The sequence below is a fragment of the Notamacropus eugenii genome, chromosome 1, assembly GCF_028372415.1.
Source record: "Notamacropus eugenii isolate mMacEug1 chromosome 1, mMacEug1.pri_v2, whole genome shotgun sequence".
Taxonomy (NCBI): Eukaryota; Metazoa; Chordata; class Mammalia; order Diprotodontia; family Macropodidae; genus Notamacropus; species Notamacropus eugenii.
This window is the reverse complement of record NC_092872.1, coordinates 241581279-241603710: the sequence shown is the minus strand read 5'-3', so window position 1 is coordinate 241603710 and position 22432 is coordinate 241581279. Positions and strand designations below refer to the sequence as shown.

The window sequence follows — 22432 nt, the reverse complement described above, 5'->3', positions numbered from 1 at the left end:
CAATCTATGTTTCTGAAACTTCTCCTCTTCAACCTGTGTAGGAACTCCATCCCTGTCCCCATTCCTGTCCCTTTGGCCAGTCCTCCCACCCCAGCCTGGCTCCAGTCTCCCGCCCTATTCCCTCCCCTACAGTTGTGTCCTTGGCAGCTACCTTAAGCAGGGAGGAGGGTGTCATCTCTGTCTGCCCCTGCTCAGAGACCCTTGGGGTCTGGAGCTCCCTCAGTGCTTTCTCCCTGTAAACATAGATTTTCATTTAAAATTTCAAATGCCCAACTGCTCTAGTAAAGGCTCACAGCCCTCCTCCTCCTCAGGGTCTCTAAATGGTAACAAAAATAGCCTGAAGAACCAGTGCATCAGGTACTAACTGTCATTACCAGCAGTGTAACTTTGAACTTTAGAGATCATCTCTAGCATAACTTGGAGAAACTGAGGTCCAGATTGGTGAACACTATCCATAGATGAATCCCTAACCCCAGGCAGAGAGACCCTTAGATCAGCCACTCACTTGACTCTTAACCCTGGCCTCATTTTCCTTATCTGTAAAATTGAGGGGGTTGGAATAGATGTCCAGCACTATATGAGCCTACCTAGGTCACTTCCACCAGATAGCTCCTTCTAAAGGAGTAAAAGGAGGGGCCAGCAAGGTAGAGCCAAGATCATTCTCCATTACTCCAGTCCCAACTGTCCAAAGATGACCGTGCTAACCACTTTCCACAATCCCACTTCCACAATTCTAACTCTTGTGAGTAACTGTCTCTGAAAGCTGGCTTGTTTAGTTAAGGGTCATCATGTTGGGGCCAAGGTTAAGGATCAGTCTATGCCTAGGCTTAGGGGTCAGTTTGTGGATGGAATAAGGCTCCAAAGTACATGGAGAAGCTGACCTTCTCACATAAGACTGAACCAGAAATCACATGCTAACTCCTGGTCCCACATTTCATGCGTACTTGGGAGCATGGCGGGGGGGGGGGGGACTTTGGAGGAGATGCTGGGCCTGAGAACTTGAGGAGTGTGGATTCCTTGCATACTGGGGCTGACTGGACTCTCTTCAGATCAAGTGTGAAAGGAGGATGTGAGCCCCTCTGGTGTAGATCCTCCCTCCCTCCTACCCCACCTCCTTTCTGGTCTCTGGTGCCAAGTGCATAATGCCCTGGGGCTCTTGGACCAGAGTGTGCCCATGAGGCAAGGCTGCTCAGAGCAGGTTTGTTCTAGGCACAAGGGGAATGCAGACAGTTCCTTCTCTGTGCCTGAACCCTTGTGCTCACCCCTACCCAGGAACACTCAGGATGTGCCAACTTGGCTGGAGAGTGCCCTTTTCTTTCCCAAGAAACAAGAGAAGCCTTGGGGGCAGGGATAGGACAATGCCTGTTCTGTAGCTTCCCAAGACCAAGAGTCACTTTTCCCCATTAGATGAGGAGCTCTCTAAGGGCAGAGACCGAGTGTCCAGGCCTCTTTGCTTCTATTCACACAGTGCCTAGTCCTGGGTCCATGATGCAGATGGATCAAAGCATTAGCTCTCTGGCCATCCTATCACCTATCCACCTTCACTTCCTTCTCTACTCTTGATTCTTCTAGAAAGAAGAAACCTTCCCAGCCTTGCCTCAGACAGATGATGAAGATGACAACTGTCTGGTAATGGTGGGCAGCCCTCTGCTTCTACCACCCCAGACCCTTGGCTCTAGTAGGAAAAGAGTCTGCTGGCTCTGTGTTCTGTGTCCCCCCTGGGAATGAGGAGGTGCCCATAGGATACAGAGTATGTCTGTATGTGTGTATGTGTTTGTGGGTGAGTGTGTCTGTGCGTCTATGGGTGTCTACGTATGTGTGTGGAGGGGAGGTAGGAGGACACTGGCTCCTGAGAAGCATGGTTTCTATGCCCTTTGGGGATAGGTTAAAAGAACTGGGATTGTTTAGTGTTGAGGAAACTGAAGAGAATGAGTGTTAGATCAGAGGACCCGAGGTCCAATCTTGTCTCTTCTACCTGTGGTCAACTAGAACCTAAGGCCACATTCTTTAGCCTCTCTGGACCTTAATTTCTCCATCTTTAAAATGGAGTGATTATTTTAGAGGATCTTTCAGCTCCTTTCCAGTGAGGATCCTATGACAGCAGCAACCTTCAAATATCCGAAGGCTTTCACATGAAGGAGGGAGGAAAAATATCCTGACTCTCCCTACAATTAGAGCCAGTGGGCAGAAGGAAGATTTGGCTTAAGTTAAAAAGAAATTTAAATATGTTTCTAGCAATTTTGAAAATGCCCTGAGTTGCTCTAGTAAGTGGCAAGTCCTTATCACTTGTGACTCATTGCAGGCAGAGGCTGGTGGAGCCCTCCTGGGATGGCCCTGGAAGGTCCTGCCCTGAATGGAAGGCTGGGTTTCTGTGTTCAGACACTGCATGAGAGAGGACTGAAGAAAAGAGAAAGGCTCGCTGGGGCTTTCCTATGAGCAGAAGCAGCTTAACTGACTGGCCCATCATCCCTTTGGAAGACAGAGAACCTGGTCCCAGGTACCGCAGAGAGAGGGGAAGTTTGGCAGAGGCAGGCCTCAGTGGGTAGCATAGGAGAGATGAACCAAAGCCTGTTTTGTCCTTTCTTGTCTCCCTGGCCTGTCTTCCTTCCTCTCCGCCCTCCTGGACTGAGTCAGTGGCCCCGGTTCCTTACTTCTCCTCCAGCTTCTGCCGTAGAGATGACACCAGGAGCTCCAGCCTTAGGTTTTCCTGTCTGCTCTCCCTGAGCTAGAGAGAGAGAAGAGGGGAGGGTGAGCAGGTGGGCCAGGGGCCTAGGAGGGCAAGAACATTTAACCTTCAGGCCTCCCTTTGCCTCCACTTCCTGCCATGCCAGGTGCCAGCCTGGAAGAAATAACCCCTGAAGTCTTCCTCATGAGAGAGTCTCTCCTCTTTGGGCTTTATTTTCCTCATCTGTAAAATGGACTGACAGGCATCCCATGGGCCTTCCTGATCTCCCTATCATCCATGCCACATTGTGGAGGCCAGACTTCTCCCAAGGCCCTTCCACCTAATCCTTTGGAATGTCGACTCCAACCTCGCCCCTCTGTCTGGATGCCTGCCTCTCTCCCACTTGAACCTGGCTAGTTCAGTCACACTTTTTCTTGCCTTGAACCACACCCCACCTGCCCTCCTCTGTCCATTCTCTGAGCCCCTCCAGACATCAGATTCTACAAACTCCCTGAAACTTTGAGGCATTTTGATATAGTGGATTGGATTTGAAGTCAGGAATACTTGGGTTAGAGTCCCACCTCTGACACTTAACTAGTTGTGTGAACCAGGGAAAGTCACTTAACCTTGTTGATCACCTGTAAAATGGGAGTGACCCAGACCACAGGGTGACGAGGATACTGAGGAGAGATAAAGCACTTCATGAACACCAATGTGCTATGTAAATGTCAGTTAATTCTGCTTCCATTATTCTTATTTTCATTATTGTGGCCATAGGGACAGCAGAATTGTTCTCTTATCAGCTCCTGTCTCTCTCTTTCTAAGTAGACTAAGAGTTTTCCCAAGGACAAGATCTGACACATCACTGGAGACCCAGAAGGTCCCTGGAAAGACAGTGACTTGAAGTGTAGGACGCAAGATGTCCACACGTGGCCAGAGAATATGGAAATGACCCACCCCAGGAGCAATGCTACCGAGCCCCTGGGTTCCCAGCCCTGTCAAGGAGCTTTGGAAGAAAGGAGAGACTTCCTCACCCCCACAACCCTGGAGGAGTGTTCAAGTGTGAATGTCTCCATTTTGTAGAGGAGTCCGAGAATTTAGGTAATTTGTTGGTGGAGTAGGAATTCAAGCCCAGGCCCTAGGACTCCAAACCCAAGGTTCCTTCCACTTCACTAAATTATCTCAAGGGAACTTGAAGAAAGATGAGATCTCTGGGGATGGAGCAGGCCAGGGGTGACTCCAGAACCAGGGAAAGGGTTGCCTCTTAGATGTTTTTCTGGTCAGTCACCCAATGTAGCAGTTCCTTGGCTCCTTCCTACCTGCCCTCTGATTCCCCACACCATCCCATGCCCAGTCATCTCACTTGGGTCTCACAAAGGCCCAGCCATCCCTCCCCAAAGCCTGGAACCACATGGGGCCCTGCTTCTTGGGGGGGGGGGAAGTTGCCCAGCTTAGGAGAGAGATTTTGGAAATGCAGAGGCATGGAGGGGGCAGGGAGAGTTGGGAGTACCTGATTCTCGGCAGTCTCCAACCCCTGTCGTCCAGAGTCCTGGGTGGTGAGCAGAAGAGCCTGGAGACAGACAGACACAGGAGGACAAAGTCTGGAGACAAGCTGACCCAGAAAAGGAGTTGACTCTAGCTAGTGGTGAATCTGTCAGGATCTCAGGTACACTGATGGAAGAGAGTTGGTGTGACAAGGAAGTCTTTTAGGTATCATTGAGTCTGCCTCCCACCTCTCAGGATTCTCCTCTGACTGATTCAGCTCGGATTGAACTCCTTTGGGAAGATTTGGGTGCTCTCCTATGTTCTAATGGCTAAGATTCCTGGGTGTGACTCCTGGAATGGGAATCCCTTAGTTTCTTGGAGAGGCATCATGGTACAATGGAAAGTGTGCTAGATATGAAGTCAGATCTTGTCCCAGACGCTTACTAGCTGTGACTTTGGACAAAATATTTAATCCCTCTGTGTCTCAGTTTTCCTATAAAATGAAAATGGTTGGAGTAGAAGGCTACTAAGGTCCTTTTCAACTCTAAATATAAGATTTTATTTGAATTCCTACAGAATATAATCAGATTCCCAGGTCTGAACTGTTCTCTAATTGATACATCTGTGGACCTTGCCTCCCCAACCAGACTGGGAGCTTCTTGGGAAAAGAAACCCTTTATCTCTTCTAGTCTCAACAAGTGTAGATGAGTATGGAACTCAGTGAAAATGAGTTGAACTTGACTTTGAAATTAATGGTGGTTGATAGAAACTGCACTGTCTAGGGTTCAGAGACTCAGGGGATCTGAGACTTGAAAAGGTCTTGGGCCTTGTCTCCATCCCCTAAGGGAGGCCCCAGAATTCATCTCTGTGATCCACCATCATGTTAGCTGGGGCCTGAGGCCTCTAAAAAGGGGACTCTTCCTCTGTCCAAGGTCCTGATTCTAGGACCATTAAGTGAGTGCTCCTTGATATATTGTCTAGGATTGACCCAACTGATTCCTTTTAGGTGTAGTGAGTGCTCCCTGGGAGAAAGGCCCAGGACAAGATGCCCTCTCACTCCCCAGGATCCCAGGACCCTACCTTGTGTTCTTCTGGCTTCCTCAGCTTCAGTTCCTGAAGCTCCTGCAAAGAAATCCTCATGTTCTAAAAGTTTGGGCTGGGAGGAGAGGGCAGGAGGACACTGACCCTGGACCTTAGACTTTCCATCCCCAACTATCCTCAAGGACATCCTCCAGAGGCAGAGGCTGGAGATTTGAGGGTGTGGGAGTGAGTGAAGGAGAGACAGACCAACTGAGGGCCAGCAATATACCCAGGAAACAAATCTTGTGGTTAGTAGGTGGGCAGGGTCCCTTACTGAGATAAGGTTCTGAAGGTGCTGCTCCTGCTCTTGCCCCAACATTCTCTCCTTCTGCAGCTGCTGTCTTAAGATTTCTGCCTCTGACAAGGACGCAGGAGCTCCTGCTTCCTGGCCCCCTTGAGTGTCTCTCTGAAATGACTGAAGCAACTCTGGCACCTGAGGACTAAGAGGGTGAGAGGATTCCAGTGGGTTTCTCCCACCTGGCATTCAGAGGTACCACCGGAGCTGGGAGCGATATGGATGATCCACTCTTTTCCATCTCCCTGAACATACACAGTGCACATATGAGAAGAATAGGAAGGAGACGCCCAAGGAGCTCATAGCCCACTGACAGCACCAATCCAATCAATGAATGCTAGAGGTGGCAAAGTGGATACAGTGCCAGGTCTAGAGTCAGGAAGACTCATCTTCCTGAGTTCGAATCTGGCCTCAGACATTTCCTAGCTGTGTAAGCCTCGGCGAGCCACTTAATCCTATTTGCCTCAATTTCCTCATTTGTAGAATGAGCTAGAGAAGGAAATGGCAAAGCACTCTGGGACCTTTACCAAGAAAACCCCAAATGGCATTAGAAAGAGTTGGACACAACTGAAATGACTGAACAACTGGAGAAGGAAGGAAACTTAGAATCATTTAGTTCAACTGCCTCATTTTATAGATAAGGAAACCGAGGCCTAGAGATCAAGGAATAGAAGCTACAAAGAGGCAAATTTGGGCTTGATATCAGGGGAAACTTCCTAACAACTAAGCAACAATCTTAAACTAAGTGAACTTAAAAAAAATTGGTTAGCTATTTCAATATAGTTTTCTTTATAATTCTGTGTATCTTACTGTATGTATTTAACAACATGATTCAGCAAAGGGGACCATAGGCTCCATGATACACCAAAGGTAAAACCCCCTGAATTTTGGGGTATCCTAAAGTGAGATGGGTGGCCTCAAGAGATCCAGATCACCTTCCCACGGGAAGCAGAGGCTGGATGACAACTTGTCTGATGGGACAGCAAGGCCATTCTTGTTCAGGGATGGGTCAGACTAGGGGGCCTCTGAGGTCCATCCTGTCAGGTGACTCGCTCAAGATCACTTGGAGAGGCAGCATGATACTTATTCTCTCTTGGTCTCTTTTTCCTCATGTATCAGATGGAGAGGAGCAAATGAGCTAGCTCATTTATGGAAGGTGCTCTGTAAAGCAAGGAGAGCGACAAGAAGGGGAGATGGTCTTCACTTTTTCTGTGTCCCAGACCCCTGGGCAGTGTCCAGAGAAGCCCAAGGACCCCATCATGTTTTTAAAGGCGTAAAATAAAACACAGAGTATTATAAAGGAAAGCAAAGGTCAGTGAAGACAAAGATGAAAATGTTCTTTTTTTTCCATCCAGGTTCATGGACCTCTGGAAATCTCTGCAAGTTCACAGATTCCTTGGTATAGTGGGAAGAACCTTGGATCAAGAGGATCTGGGTTCAAGTCCTGTTGTTGACACTTTCTACCTGTGTGGTCTCAGTTTCTTCATCTGTAAATGAGAAGGGTTAGACTCTGAGGGGCCTTCCCGCTCCACATCTGTGGTGCCCAGCACTCAGTCACTGTTAAGTGCTTATTGACTGACTGACCGACCAAGGGCAAATTCTTCCCTTTTATATGTTGCCTTGGGAGAATGCCTTCTTTCCTCTAAGAACCTCCATTTCCTTGTCTGTAAAATAAAGTGCGTAGCCTGGATGGCCTCTAGGGTTCATTCCAGCACTAACCCAGGACGACTTCAGCTGTTGTTAATAGTAGAGTCAGGACCACAGTTGGTGTTCCACAGCTACCACCTGGTCATCTAAGAATCCTTCTGTTATACCAACCTACCCCCTGGTGGAGACATGGGGTGGTGCACACAATCCAAACGATTCAGGGATCATCATTCCTGCTTGGCTGTGGAATGACTTCGATAGCCCCAGCAGCTGCGTTTGGGATGGATGGAGGGGAGTGGGGTGGGGGAAGATTGCTAGGAGGAAGCTGGGAACAGGCAAAGTTGGCCAAGGGTTAAATACCAAACCCAGGCTGCCTTCCTAGCACCGTTGTTATGACTGCTGTTCATCCTTCCTTCTGCTAGTCACAAAGGAGACACTACAAATCCATCCATTAAGGGTCTGAGACTGTGTTTCTCCAGGCTTACCTCCTTCTCCCTGTCATATCTAGTGTGAACCACTTGACCCCGAGGCACAGCCTCATCTGCCAAATGAGAAGGTGACACTAGATGATTGGGCTCAGGAGCCTCTGAGGTTCTGGGAGGCAGCATGGGACATACAACAGAAAAGAGTGAGTCAGCTCCAGGTCTGTCGCTTACTACCTGTGTGACCTTAATCAAGTCACTTAACTCTATGAGTCTCAGCTTCCTCATCTGTAAAATGATGCCCTTTGAGTCCCCTTTTAGCACTAAATCTATGATCCTATATGGTCAAAAGAGCATGATAATGGCAGGCAGGGGACAGGGAAGCATGAGGAGCAATAAATAAAGATGCCCTCCCTCATCCTATTTTCAGTCATTACACCTGATTTATGATTATTTGTATCCTGTGTTTCTAACTTATTTTTCCACAAGTACTTTCATTTGATTCCCCCAGAACTCCTGTGAGGCAGTTAGGGCAAATGCTATTGTCCCCCTTTTACCAATGAAGGAACTGAGGTTCAAGGAGGGAAGAGACTGAGAAACAAAGAGGAAGATGTCCTGGAGCACTCAAGGGTACACTGTCACATGTGTGCCCTGTGGGGCCAGAAGGGAAGAAACAGGAAAAAATGAAGTCTTGTATCCAAAAGAAGTTGGGATGGTGACTCTGGGTTAATCCAGAATCAGAATTGTCTAGAATTAGAAGGTATCTCTGCCACCATCTAGTCCAACCAGGACAAGAATCCTCTCTACTACACCCCTGACAGGAGGTCATCCAGCCTTTACCTGCATATCACCAGTAAAGGAGGGATCTGGTAAGTCCCAAGGCATCCCTTCCTGCTCCTCTATGGACAGCTCCGATTGTTAGGACAATTATCCTGACCTCAAGCCTAAAGTTGCCTCCTTACAACTTCTCCTCCTTGTTCTTGGTTCTGCCCTTGGGACCAAGTAGAAAAGGCAGCTGTCACTGAGTCCTCTCCAAGCTAAACATCCCCAGTTCCTTCCATTGGTGCTCACATGGCATGAACTCAAAGCCTTTTGCCATGGTAGACACCTTTTCTCTGGACAGTCTCCAGGGTACCAATGTTCTCCCTAAACCATGGCCCCGTGAACCAAACACAATGCTCCAGATGGAGTAGAACACTATGGATGATCCCCTCCCTACCTTGGGTGCTCTGTCTCCCATAATGCAGTCCCAAATCATGGTTAGTTTTTTGGTCACCACATTGCATTGTCAACACATCTTTGTCCCCTTATTCCCAAAGGCTTCCCGAAGAAGATGGGTATAGGGCGCGAGTTTACCAAGTGTGAAGGTATAGGCAATGGAAAGCATGTGGAGTAACTTTGGTTGTAGGAGACCCAGGATGGTCAAAGTATCCACCCAAAGGGTTAGGCCAGATAGAGGGGACGAGCTCAGACAAAATGGGAGAGGAAAGCTTACCTTCCCGATGAAGATCCTTGAAGTTCCTGGAGGGTTCTCTGAGGCTCTGCTTTGGACTGGAACTGCTGAGAGAGAAGGATGTTGCTGGTTGGGTGACCCCATGGCAAATCCAATGGCTGCATAGAGCAGGGTCTAGAATGGAACTGGAGAGGCTGAAGGGAAGGATGCCCAAGGGTACCGCTCCTACCCTTTAAGTCTCAAAGGACTCTAATAGTTTTTTCTTCTTTTTCATTCCTTGGTTTAGCCTTGTGATTTCAACTGTTTAAAGGGAATTTCTGGTGTGAAAACTCCCTTCACCACTGCAGATCAGTCATTAGTCTGCAACTTAGAACCATGGAGAATTTTCTAGGACCACTGATAAGTTAAGTGACTTGCCCAGCATCCCACAGCTAGTATTAATATCAATATCAGTAACCTGATTCCAAGATTTTTCCTCTGTCTACCATACAGCTAGGGATTCCGTTCCTCAGGGTAAATGAAGAAAACCCTTATGTACAGTCCTACTGTCTAGAAGAGACAAAGAAAGGTAGAGAGCTCCAGATATGAGGGGAAGACACTCACCTACCCTCTGGAGGCCTCTAGTCTGATACTGGAGACATAATTCTACTCTCAGAGAGACTCTACTCTGTCATAGGCTGTCACAGGCTCCCAGGCTGCCTTCAAAGGTCTCCTGAGGAGGCAGGGGGGACATTAGTCCTGCCCCAAGAAGCCCCTATTCTGATGCATATGACATGACTGCCCTCAAAGACTTCATTATCCCCTTCACCCAATCACACACAGGTACTCGCTATGGGCTTTTACCATGTCCCATTGGGACTGGACTTCCACCCCCTTCAGGGTCCCAGGGGAGCATGGTCCTGGCCCTGGCACTGTCTGTGGGGGCTCTGTCCTCTGGGGGGAACCCCGAAGCTGATGCTGCAGGGCCAGGCACAAGTTTTGTTCTAGTTCCAATTCCTGCTTGCAGGCACCCAGCTTGATCTGAAGCATCGGGGCCTTGTCCAGCTGGGGACAGAAGTGAAGGGAGGCATCAGTCAGGTGTCAGGGCTGGTGGGCTGAGATCATGGAGGACCAAGAGCCTGAGGAGGCTCAGTTCTCCTAAACCAGAGAGAAGGAATCCCAAACCCTGGACCTGTGCTGTCCATGTACAAAACCATGGGCTTTGTACTTTGTGCATTATCTCACTGGAGCTTCTGGGAGGGAGGCCCATAGGGACTATTCTACTCATTTTACAAATTGGAAAATGGAGGTCCAGATTGGTGAAGTGATGTTCTCTTAAGTCAAACAGCATGTTTGTGACTGAACCAGTGCCAGAACCCAGATGACCTGCCTTCCAGTCAATGGCCTCTTCTATTAGAAAATGCTGCTACTCAAAATCTCTTGGACACCTGGTTACAGAGATTATGAACCTTCTGATGAGCAGGGATTCTGGATTTGGCGAATTGATAGACTCCCAATTTTTGGAATCCTGGAGCCCAGACCACAGCTACTTGGCAATAGAGGGGCCAGAAAGGGTAGATCCTAGAAACCAGGCTGGGTCCCTTTGCTAGGCACTGGCATCCTGACTCTCCCCACAAACTCTGCTCTCTTCAAACCCTAAAGGAAGATGGAAGTAGACTGCCAAGCTGTGTCTCCATCAGCACCTTCCACCTTCGGATCTCCAGTGCCATCTGAGCATTTTCCTGCTCCAGCATTTTCATCCTGCTTCTATTGGAGGGGAAGGGAGAAGACAGAAAAAGATTCATGAATGTGAGAAGTCTGGGGATCCGGCTTCTGAAGAAGTTTCACCATCTTCTCCTCCCCAATTCTGAGATGGCTCCTGTCTTCTTTGAGGGCCTTCTTTGTAGTGACCCAAACTCCCCAAGACACGCTTTTCTTTTCTCCCCACTCCCCACTTACTGGAGATCTTTCTGATATTCTATCTTCTCTGTTAGTGAGCTTGAGTCCTGGGAGAAATCAGGAGCAAGGGAGGAAAAGTTGAAGCTGATTCTTCCCCTTCTGGTTCCCTTCACTTTTTCAGCTTGACCCCAGGGGTCTCCACCTCCACCCTTCAAGCCATCCAACACTGGTCCCTAGCGGGAACCCTGGCCCAGACTTTCATGTCACAAGAAGGGTCAGATGTTTAACAGAAATTTCATGAGACCCTGATACAGAGGAGAACATACTGACTAGAGAGAAGACCAGAAAAATGGGGTTTAATCGATAAACAGATTTGAGTTAGATACAATGAAAGATTTTCCCTCAATTAGGGCTGTTAGATATTGAACTAAAATTGAAGGGAGACAAAGAGAGACACAGAAATAGAAGCAGAGAGCAGAGGAGAGACAGAAAGAAGCAGGAGAGGACAGAAGCAAGGCCAGAGGAGAGGCAGAAGAATCGTCCTCTTTCTCATTTCCCCAGAAGAAAGACATCAATTCATCTTCACCTGCTGGGTTCCTTCCAGCTCACCAGTCTCATTTGTCCTGAAAGAAAGATACTGTCAGTTTCCTACATTAAGCTCTCCTTTCTCCTCCTTTTTTCTTTCTTTTCTTCTACTCTTCACTCTGGATTCTTTACCTTCCTCTTCCAGTCTAACCTCACTACAATTCTGATCCTTAAGGCTCATGAAGACCCATTAACCAATGTGAGGATTATTCCTTCCATCAACGAGACACAAGGAAATCTTTCTCCACCCTTCCTCCCAGACAGCTTCCAAATAAGTCTCCCCCAACCCTCCATTCCCTAGAGAACCAAACACCATCAGGCAGCCACTGGAGTCCAGAGGTCACTTACCTGCCCATGGGGTCTTTCTCAGTCAGATCTTCCTCTTCCCCTGAGAGAAGCTCTTGGACCCAGGGGATCTGGGAAAGAGAAGAGAGGAAATTGGAAAAGAAGAATGGATAGAGCAGGGTGGAGAATTATTGAGAGCATTAGAGAGTCCTGAGCAAGGAAGAGTTCACAATGGCCAGTCAGGTGGGCAGGGAGAAGTGCTTGAAAGTCTGATTGACATTGTGCCAATGAGTATTCATTTGCATATACAATATGCATATGTTTTGCATGGCATTGGAGTCATAGACTGCTACAGTCTCTGAACAATTAAAATTGAGTTCAAAGGTCAGTGAAAATGCCCAGGCTAGGAGGGAGTTGATTGCATCACATTACAAGTGAGGATTTATTCCAAGAAATCTATGTTCTGAAAAGAAAATGGGCCAATTACATGAGGAAAACAAAGTATAACCAATGGGCAGCCCATGTGTTCCATAGGCATCCTTGAGATGTCAAGAGAAAGTGAGGAAGGTGATGATCTGCATTGGCCTGTTCAAAATATACCTCCCTCCCTTCCTGGAGGAGGTAGGAGACTAAGCATGTACAATGTTGTATACACTGTCACATGGGGTTGATATGGTGGTTAGTTTTGCTAAACTGCTTTTTTCTTTTTCTTTTTTGTCATTTTTTATTCTGTGTTACAAGGAATGTCTGGATAGAGCTAGGGTGATATTTGGAAATGAAGGTGACATAAAAAAAAGGAATTAATAGTTTTTTTAAGAAAGTAAGGAAGGCCCCAAGGACACTGGGTTGACCCCTTTTGGCAAACTTATGGTATGGGTATGGGCATGGGTAGGTAATTATTCATAGGAGGAAAGGAGCACGTTCCAATGGGAAAGACAGGAGTACAAGGGGATTCTGGGGAGTGGAGGAAAGGGGGGAATCTTAGAGAAGTGGCACTGGGTGGGAGAACCATAAAGGGCGTGCAAGGAAAGCCCACCTTGCATGACCAGTCTCTCCTCTGCCTCTGGACCATCTCCAGTTCCTCCTCCTTGAATTTCAACTCATTTGCCACCTGGCGCCAGCGTGCTTTCCAATACTGAACTACCTCCTGATGGGTCCTGGGGCATGATCTTTCCTCCTCTTGCTCTTCATGGGGAATTGCCAACCCCTTTTGGAACCAAGGATGGCTAGGGAAAGAAGAAGGACAAGGAGTCCTCTATGCACATCTCATAGCTTGGGAACTACTCTCTTGCCTTTTGTAGCAGCTCATATTTATCATTTTCTGAAGTTGCCCATGTGGCTCTCAACTTGGGAGGACTGAGCCTTCTCCGCTGTGACTCCTCAGCTTGTCTGAATTAACCCCCTCTCTACCCTGAGCATCTTGAGGTAGGGTCTGAGCCATGCCACCTCTCTTCCATTGAAATAGGATATCCCTTAAATAGATCTGCAGTACTTAATTGGGATTGCATTTAAATGGGCCATTGCTAAATAGGCCAAAAAACATTTGGTTATCAGAAGGTTCTATGGGGCTTCAAGAAGGAGAATGAGTCTGTGATATGACAGTCTCGATTAGGATTTACTAGACTGGATACTTTCACCCATTCTGTCCCTAAACTGGCAAGTCTGGGCCTTCTCTTTTCATTGGGTCTCTCTTCTGTGATGGTGATGTTTTCTGTTGCTTCTTGAATCAGCTGAGGTTTAGGGCTTAGAACATCATAACAAAGAGCTTTGAGATCCCTAAAGGGAAAGAGTCACTTACCCACTGGCCTCACTATTCTGCCAGGCAGCTGGCCCCAGTTCAGTGCTTCCCCTTTGCTCCTGGAGCACAGACAACAGCACCAAGTTCTCCCCCACCAGTTGGGCTCTCTCGGTCTCTAGGGTCTGGAGCCAGCTGTGGGAAATCTTCTTCTCTGCCTGCAGCTGGTAGAGCTGGTCCAGACAGGTCCTCAATTGCTGGTGGCTTTGGCCTAGCTCTGAGGAGAGCTGCTCATTCATCTAGGGAGGATCCCATACCCAGCCCAAGAACTGTGGGTCATTCTCCACTGCTTTGGGGTTGGCCTCTCACCAGTCCCACTCATGTCCATCTAACTTAGGGCCCAGCACATAGCAGGCCTGGCACAATCAATTGACTGTTTGGTTCTTGGACAAAAGATGTAAAGTTAATCACCAGATCTGTCCCCCAACCTCTTCCTGCTCAGTAGGACCATCCAAAGCACACTCTGCCAGTATGACCTTTGAGACCCCAAGGTCACATCCATAAGGTGACTAGGCATTAGATGAGGTCTTTAGGGTAGGATTATTGTTGTTATTATTTCATTGTAGAGGCATAGTGGAACAGGCACTGGGCCTGGGGTCAAGAAGCTTAATGTGAGTTCCTATTCTACCCTGGACACTAGCTGGACACTTTGAGCAAGTCACCTAAGTTCAGGCAAGCTCCTAGGACTTTGGCTTTGCACCAATGGAAGGAGGGCCTTTGAACATTATTCTTATTATCATTAATTATTACTATTAAATAGATGTTAAAAAAAACCCAAGTTGAATGCCAGGGACAGCACGATATGGGATGCAGATGACCTTGGTGTCAGGTCTGAATCTTTCCACTGGCCACATCCTGGCTAGGGAACCATCTGAGACAGAGGGGATGTCCTGATCCAGAAAAGTTGATGTCTTACTTTGGTAAGTAAAAGGTGGGCTCCCTGAGGTCAGGGATCATTTCAGGAATTTTTTTTGTCTTTATGTACCCTTGTATTGAACTCTTGTATATATTTGCATTTATTACCTATATACATGTATATATAAAACCATATATTTACACATTTGCATATATCAACTACACATATATCTTATATCGGCTTCCTATTTCCCCAGTGGAATATAAGCTCATTAAGAGTAGAAAACGTTTCATTCTCTGTCCACGAATCAAGAGTATCTGCCACTTGTTAGTATTCAGCAGGCATTTAATAAATGTTTGCTGATCAATTCAGTATTAAAGAGGCTTAGTATATGGTTTTTCTAATCAAGTTGGGGGCACATGAGTCAAAGACTTAGAGACATTAGTAAAGCAGCATTGGAGCAGGTTTGTGTGGTTAGACCATTCTAAGATACATGAGTCTCCTTGGAAGTTAGGGAACCTGCTGAGAAGCTGGCCTCACTGCTTACATATACAATTATACAAGATATCTTGAGATTGGGTGTGTGTGTGAGGGGTGTGGGGAAGGAATGCACAAAGTCCCAGTGGGGCCTGTAGGGCTCCCTCATTATCTCCCTCTGTACTCAGGCCCCATCTGGGTCAGAGTTCTCCTGGAAGAGGAAGACCGAGACACATTCTACCACTTTTCCCTTCCTTTCCTCCAGTGCAAAGGATGCTGGGCTACCTTCCAGAGAGCCTGAGGCTTGGCTCTGGCTCTACCAATAATTTACTGTGAGACTTTGGGGAAGCATATATGCCTCTCCTCCCACCCATCATCTCCACCTATCTACTGAGAGAATTGGATCAGCTGCTCTCTAAGGCCTGCTGCGGCTGTGAGATTCTAGGATTCTGACCTGAATTCTCAGAAGTTAAAGTTCCAAGAAGGGCTGGGACAGGGGGGGGTGACCCAGGAAGAGGGAGTCAGGACAAAGTTACCTCTTTAATGATCACCAGCTCCTCTTGGAGAAAGGTCATATCCTGGGACTCCTGGGGGATAAAGGCTTTTGGGCCCTCAAGTGGTACTTCCCCCTGGCCTTCTAGAGTCTCATTGGCATCAGAGCTCAGTTCCTGTTGTGGCTTCTCCTGGAAATAAAAACCAGCCTTAAATTCCATCAGCATCCCTCTGTCCCAGAGATTTTCATCCTTCTTGTGTCATGGACCCCTTGGGTAGTCTGGTGAAACCTTTGGAGCCTTTCTTAGAACAATCTTTTCAAATGCGTAAAAATACACAGGATCACAAAGGAAATCAACTATATTGCAATTCAATTACAAAAATATATATTTTTAAGAACAAGGTCACAGACACTAAATTAAGAACCCCTGGTCTACACTGACCAAGTGGCCTACTTTTGGGCCATTAACCTATCGATCTCTGTGGTGAGCCTCACTCTTTGTCTCCCATTCTTAAGTAGGAGTCTGCTCACTAAAGTCCTCCACATCCCCTCATTGGAGGTCCCAGCAATGACCTTGCAAAGAAGAATTGACGCCAGATAGGCTGACCTGGGAAAGGGACACATCTCTGCCATTTCATGGTACCTGAGGGATGGAGTTCTAGTTGGTCAACAATGTCTGGAGCTTGACCTTGAGGTTAGTTCCCTGACCCTCAAGTCTAAGGCTGGACTCCTTCTGCTCAGAGAATACAGACAGCCTCTAGTCAAAGGACATCATCTTTCACTATGTTCTTGAGCCATCCCAAGGTTCCTAAGACTAACCTAACCACACAGAGAGTTTTCCAGAATTCTACCTGGTCCACAAATTTGTCCAGAGCCTACACTTCCTTGCCTAGATTTCAAGGGCATTCAAGGCCTGCACCTCTCTACCCATTTAGCCTTATCTCTCATCACTCCCCAACAAACAGTCTCTGCTCCAGCCACTCTGAGATCTTCACTCCCTTCCACACAGCCCATGCCTGCTTCCAGAGCCATAACTAGAATGGGACACAAGTGCAGGAAGACATTGGTTCAAACCATCTTGGACACATACTGACTGTGTGATCCTGGGCAGGTCAATGAACCTTTGAGAGAGTAAGGCCACTCTCTCAGACTAGAAGGTGCCAACTTGCATCATTAAGAGAGGGAGTTTCTCTCACCAGGGAGTTCTCTATGCCAGAGGAATGAACTCACTGGTCCATTCCTTCTCTTTCTAGGAGAATTAGTTCACATAAGAGGCATGGCATACTTCCTTTTTCACCCCAATCAATCAATCACCATTTATTAAGGGCTTACAAGGTACCAAGCACTCTGCTAAGCTAACCCCACTGCCCCCCAGGCTATATCCTATGGTCTCCCCCACTCACAACTGAACTTCTCTGAGAAAGTTAACTAAGGGTATATTTCAAGATGCCTGCTCCAAGCGAACTTTGCCCTTGGCACCAAAATTGCTAGTTAATGACTGCTCATTCTTTCTTCTGAATCTTTTTCTATGCTGTTGCCCTATCAAAGCCTTCTCTTCTCCTCTCCAAATCCTTCAGGGCCCACAGCCTCCAAGGCACCTTCCCTGATTCCTCCAACCTCCTTGCTCTACCTCCTATATTGAACAAGGCTTCATGACTCCCATTGACCCTTGACTTTATACCATCCCCTATTCTTTAATTATTTAATTCATGTGACTCTTCTCCCATTGGAAGATGAACTGAGTTAGAGATGGGTCCTTCTTTTTCCTCTGCCTCCCCCACGCACAGTGCTGGGTACTCGGGGTAACTCAAGAAGGTTTGCTGGCTGACAGCTGTCACTGCCCATCCTTCCACCCCACCCTACCCCATCCTTTCCAGTCTCTTCCTGACCCTCTTGCTTTGGTGTCTAGACCCAGGGATCAGGTGCAGGCTTCCCTGGAGTAGGAGGTGAGGTCCTCAGGTTGCCTTCTGTCCATCCTCACCTCTGGGTCCTCTACAAACAGGGGCTGCTGGCTCATTCTGTCCAAACACAGCTTGACTTTCATCACTTCTGCCTGCAGATGCAGGATTCTGGAGGAGAGAATGGGAGGAGGGGAGGAAGGGAGGAGGGTCCTTCCCTCCTGCTGCCCATTTCCCCCACCCTTCTCCCTCTGCCCTCACCACCTTCTGGTCCCACCCTCCTCACTTGCTGTATAGCTCTCTGTCCTGCTGTTGCTCCTGTCTTCTGGATCTCTTCAGTTCTCTTCTCTCCCACTCCAGGCGAAAAAGAGAGCGTTCCATCTGCTGCCCCAAAAGGAGAAGTGGAAGGAAACAAGAAGAGATGTTTTCTGGCCTTCCTTCCTCTCATCCCCTGACTTTTATCCCTGGCAGGGGGCAGAGTAAGGGGCTTACATACTTGGGGCTGCCACCTGGGGCCACTGATGAGAGAGGAACGCTGTCCAATGCCTGTCCCAAAGATCTATTTCTGGACCTTCCAGAGATGATAACCCTAGATTTGGAGGTATCTCATTCTGGGTATCCAGGAGCATATTTCCAAATGTCATGGGTGTGCAGTCTGGGCCTTCCATGCATGATCTACCAGAGATGTCTTGAAGACCCTCACCCTCCTGCACCTTTCCCACCCCCTTTGACCTGCCTAGATAAGTTTCCTTTCTCCCAAGTCCTTCAGTGTGTCCTGATCTCAGGATTTAAAGTACTCCAGTGCCTGAAGGGAGGCACCCCAGCCTGGGACAAAGGAGACCCAAAGAGAAAAGTAGCATTAGTTACAAATCAAACTGGCACCCACATCCTGACAGCTCCCTTCTTTAATTACAGCTTCTCTTATCACATGGGTAAATTACTGGAATATGGCTGGGAAGAGTCATGAAGCCAGTTGAAAAATCACTTTGGAAATTGATAAATGGGAAGAGCTCACAGCTGGGCCCAGGACAGAGGTGTTCATCAAACCCAAGGATCAGCCTTTGCAGCCCTGAAGTTGGGCTGAGAACTAACAGAAATTGGGATCACAAAAAACAGAAGCTTATTTGGAAGCCTAGAGACAACCAATACTCAAAGCCTTGCCAAGGGGAAAAGGAATCAGACTTTGCTGTGCTGGATCCCGGAGGGCAGACCCAGGAACACTAGGGCAAAAGCCTTTGGGGGTAGTGTGCCAGGAGAGCAGAGGACAGTCTATCATGCTGGCAGAGAAGCCATCTGTTCCCATATTGGAGGAGTGGTTCAGAAATGTGTGAAGAGGTCACTCACAACTCAGGGCCACAGTTCTTTCCAGGCCTTTAAGTAGAAGCCATATGCTGCTCCTCAAAATCCTCATGCATGGGAGAAAGCCTCTGTCACCTCCTTCCTCCCACCAAACTCCAGGAATTGCCAAGAGGCCAAACAGCCTGCCCTGGGAGGTCATGCCATCGCTCTGCCTGGACTCTTCAAGCAAAGGTTGCATGACCCCCTGTTGAGTTGGAAGTAGGGGAGATGCTTGAAGGGTTTGCATAAGATGGTTGCTAAGATTCTTTCCTTCTGTGGAACTCTGGAATTCTGGGAAGCTCGAGAACTAAAAAGCTGCACAACTTTTTCAGTTAGTAGTTAGGGACCTTGGTTAATCTGAGATATGTGTCGGAGGCACAGAAGCTGAGATTTACTCAGGATGAGAACAAGCCTGGGCTAGGCCTGAGGAGGAATACTGGTCCCAACGGAGGAAGAGCAAGAACGTCACTTTGGAGATGTCAGCCAGGCTTGACTCCAAGAATATTGCTTCCTTACCACACAGAGTTCCAGGGCCTCTCCACTTAATTTTAATTCAATTTATTTCCTCTCTTTAATTTTCTTAGCAAAGATATTTTAACACTGTCCCTACTTTGTTTGAACTAAGGGAAGGAAGATTTGCTGACAAAGCCCAGAGAAGTAAGACCATGTAGAGAAGACTGGATCTGGAGTTAGAGAACCTGGGTTCAAACCCCACCCCTCAAATTCACTATTTGTGTGACTTTGGGCAAATCACTCCTCATCTGTAAAAAGATGAGGCTAAACTAGATGGCCTCTGAGGTTCCTCTGACAATCTCTCTCAGATCAGAGCTAGATAGAAGGCTCTTTGGAAAAAAGAAAGGGTCAGCCCCCTTCCTGTCCCATCTGGGGGCTTGCTGCATGGATCAGTACCCCTCTTTCATCTTGAATCTCTTCCCGTTTCCTGCCTATGCACTCGCTCACCATATTTATCTCGTTCTTAAAAACCATTACTCAATCCTCAAGCCAGTGGTTTGCTAGCAAATGTTTAACAATCAGACCTCTGAGGGGAAAAATACATCTAGGACACACCTTTTAGTTGAATCTCTATCATTAACATTTTCTCCAATACTTTCTCAAGTCTAGACAATCAACAGAACAATACAGCAAGCCCTGTTTTGTGGTGTTAGCCGATTTCCAAGATGTAAATGCTTTCACAAAAAATTTTATAATCAGCTCTCAAGAGTCCTCCTCTCCAGCTGGCTCCACCACCCTACTCGCTCAGGCTGGTTTCTGTCCCTCTTCCCTTTCACTGCCAAACTGAGCTTCATTTCCCAATCTCCTATTCACATGTTAGTCCTTAGCAGTCTGGCTCCCAGTTCTAGTTCTTTTTTTTTTTTTTTATTTAACTTTTAACATTCATTTTCACAAAATTTTGGGTTCCAAATTTTCTCCCCATTTGTCCCCTCCCCCCACCCCAAAACACAGAGCATTCTAATTGCCCCTATCACCAATCTGCCCTCTCTTCTATCATCCCTCCCTTCCCCTGTCCCTATCTTCTCTTTTGTCCTGTAGGGCCAGATAACTTTCTATACTCCGTTACCTGTATTTCTTGTTCCCTAGTAGCAAGAACAGTACTCGACAGTTGTTTCTAAAACTTTGAGTTCCAACTTCTTTACCTCCCTCCCTCCCCACCCATTCCCTTTGGGGAGGCAAGCAATTCAATATAGGCCATATCTGTGTAGTTTTGCAAATGACTTCCATAATAGTGTTGTGTAAGACTAACTATATTTCCCTCCATCCTATCCTGCCCCCCATTGCTTTTATTCTCTCTTTTGATCCTGTCCCTCCCCAAGAGTGCTGACTTCTAATTGCTCCCTCCTCCCACTGCCCTTCCTTCCATCATCTCCCCCACCCTGCTTATCCCCTTCTCCCCCACTTTCCTGTATTGTAAGATAGGTTTTCATACCAAAATGAGTGTGCATATTATTTCTTCCTTTAGTCGAATGTGATGAGAGTAAACTTCATGTTTTTCTCTCACCTCCCCTCTTTTTCCCTCCACTAAAAAGCCTTTTGCTTGCCTCTTTTATGAGAGATAATTTGCCCCATTCCATTTCTCCCTTTCTCCTCCCAATATATTTCTCTCTCACTGCTTAATTTCATTTTTTTAAGATATGATCCCATCCTATTCAATTCACTCTGTTCTCTTTGTCTGTGTGTGTGTGTGTGTGTGTGTGTGTGTGTGTGTGTGTGTGTAATCCCACCAACTACCCAGATACTGAAAAGTTTCAAGAGTTACAAATGTTGTCTTTCCATGTAGGAATATAAACAGTTCAACTTTAGTAAGTCCCTTATGACTTCTCATTACTGTTTACCTTTTCATGCTTCTCTTCATTCTTGTGTTTGAAAGTCAAATTTTCTTTTCAGCTCTGGTCTTTTCATCAAGAATGCTTGAAAGTCCTCTATTTCATTGAAAGACCATTTTTTTCCCCTGAAGTATTATACTCAGTTTTGCTGGGTAGGTGATTCTTGGTTTTAGTTCTAGTTCCTTTGACTTCTGGAATATCATATTCCTTTGATCCTTCAATGTAGAAACTGCTAGATCTTGTGTTATCGTGATTGTATTTCCACAGTACTTGAATTGTTTCTTTCTAGCTGCTTGCAATATTTTCTCCTTGACCAGGGAACTCTGGAGTTTGGCCACAATGTTCCTAGGAGTTTCTCTTTTTGGGTCTCTTTCAGGCGGTGATCAGTGAATTCCTTGAATACTTATTTTGCCCTCTAGTTCTAGAATATCAGGGCAGTTTTCCTTGATAATTTCACAAAAGATGATGTCTAGGCTCTTTTTTTGATCATGGCTTTCAGGTTGTCCCATAATTTTTAAATGATCTCTCCTGGATCTATTTTCCAGGTCAGCTATTTTTCCAATGAGATATTTCACATTATCTTCCATTTTTTCATTCTTTTGGTTTTGTTTTGTGATTTCTTGGTTTCTCATAAAGTCATTAGCCTCCATCTGTTCCATTCTAATTCTGAAAGAACTGTTTTCTTCAGTGAGCTTTTGAACCTCCTTTTCCATTTGGCTAATTCTGCTTTTTAAAGCATTCTTCTCCTCATTGGCTTTTTGAACCTCTTTTGCCAGTTGTTAGCCTATTTTTCAAGGTGTTATTTTCTTCAGCATTTTTTTGCGTCTCCTTGAGCAAGGTGTTGACCTGCTTTTCATGCTTTTCTAGCATCTCTCTCATTTCTCTTCCCAGTTTTTCCTCCACCTCTCTAAATTGATTTTCAAAATCCTTTTTGAGCTCTTCCATAGCCTGAGCCCATTGAATATTTATTCTGGATGTTTGGGATACAGAAGCCTTGACTTCTGCATCTTTCCCTGATGGTAAGCATTGTTCTTCCTCATCAGAAAGGATGGGAGGAGATATCTGTTCACCCAGAAAGTAACCTTCTATAGCCTTATTTTTTTTTCCCTTTTCTGGGCATTTTCCCAGACAGTGACTTGACTTCTGAGTTTCCTTTCCACACCCACCACGCCTCCAGATCCACCCAGCCAGCGCTTGGGATCTGAGATTCAAATGCTGCTTCCCAGCCTCAGGGCTTTTGGCGGGGGTGGGGCTGCTATTCAGTGTGAGATTAAGTTCAGGTGCTTGGGTGGAGGCAGGGCTGCTACACAGGGCTCAGTTCTCTCAGGGGGTTTATGCAGAGACCTTCAACAATGGATCCAAGCTCCTGCCTGCTTTGGGAGCCCTTGTCTGCTGCTGCCTGAGCTGCTGCCTCCCAAGGGGGGCTGAGTTATGGGGA

At 46.9% G+C, this 22432-nt stretch overlaps 1 protein-coding gene and 1 long non-coding RNA gene across 9 annotated transcripts in view; one reads left to right on the top strand and one right to left on the bottom strand.

The window, feature by feature from the left end:
- Nucleotides 1–22432, bottom strand: part of LOC140517257 (uncharacterized) — a 42341-nt gene that overhangs the window by 5574 nt on the left and 14335 nt on the right. For 4 of the 8 annotated variants that reach the window (XM_072628361.1, XM_072628359.1, XM_072628365.1 and 1 more), the window contains 15 exons: nt 17601–17698; nt 17398–17485; nt 15460–15606; nt 13594–13829; nt 12832–13021; nt 11859–11926; nt 11512–11548; nt 10986–11032; nt 10730–10793; nt 9090–9154; nt 5505–5670; nt 5231–5272; nt 4176–4235; nt 2652–2725; nt 152–233 (listed from right to left, as the gene is read on the bottom strand). In XM_072628361.1, coding sequence (XP_072484462.1) covers nt 152–233; nt 2652–2725; nt 4176–4235; nt 5231–5272; nt 5505–5670; nt 9090–9154; nt 10730–10793; nt 10986–11032; nt 11512–11548; nt 11859–11926; nt 12832–13021; nt 13594–13829; nt 15460–15606; nt 17398–17485; nt 17601–17698 — 1464 coding nt within the window. The remainder of the gene's footprint in view (nt 1–151; nt 234–2651; nt 2726–4175; nt 4236–5230; nt 5273–5504; nt 5671–9089; nt 9155–10729; nt 10794–10985; nt 11033–11511; nt 11549–11858; nt 11927–12831; nt 13022–13593; nt 13830–15459; nt 15607–17397; nt 17486–17600; nt 17699–22432) is intronic. The other 4 variants (XM_072628362.1, XM_072628366.1, XM_072628363.1 and 1 more) reach the window with 3 other exon arrangements.
- Nucleotides 4161–7215, top strand: LOC140517260 (uncharacterized). The gene is made up of 2 exons (XR_011971523.1): nt 4161–4331; nt 5565–7215. It is a non-coding gene; the product is annotated as an uncharacterized lncRNA (long non-coding RNA).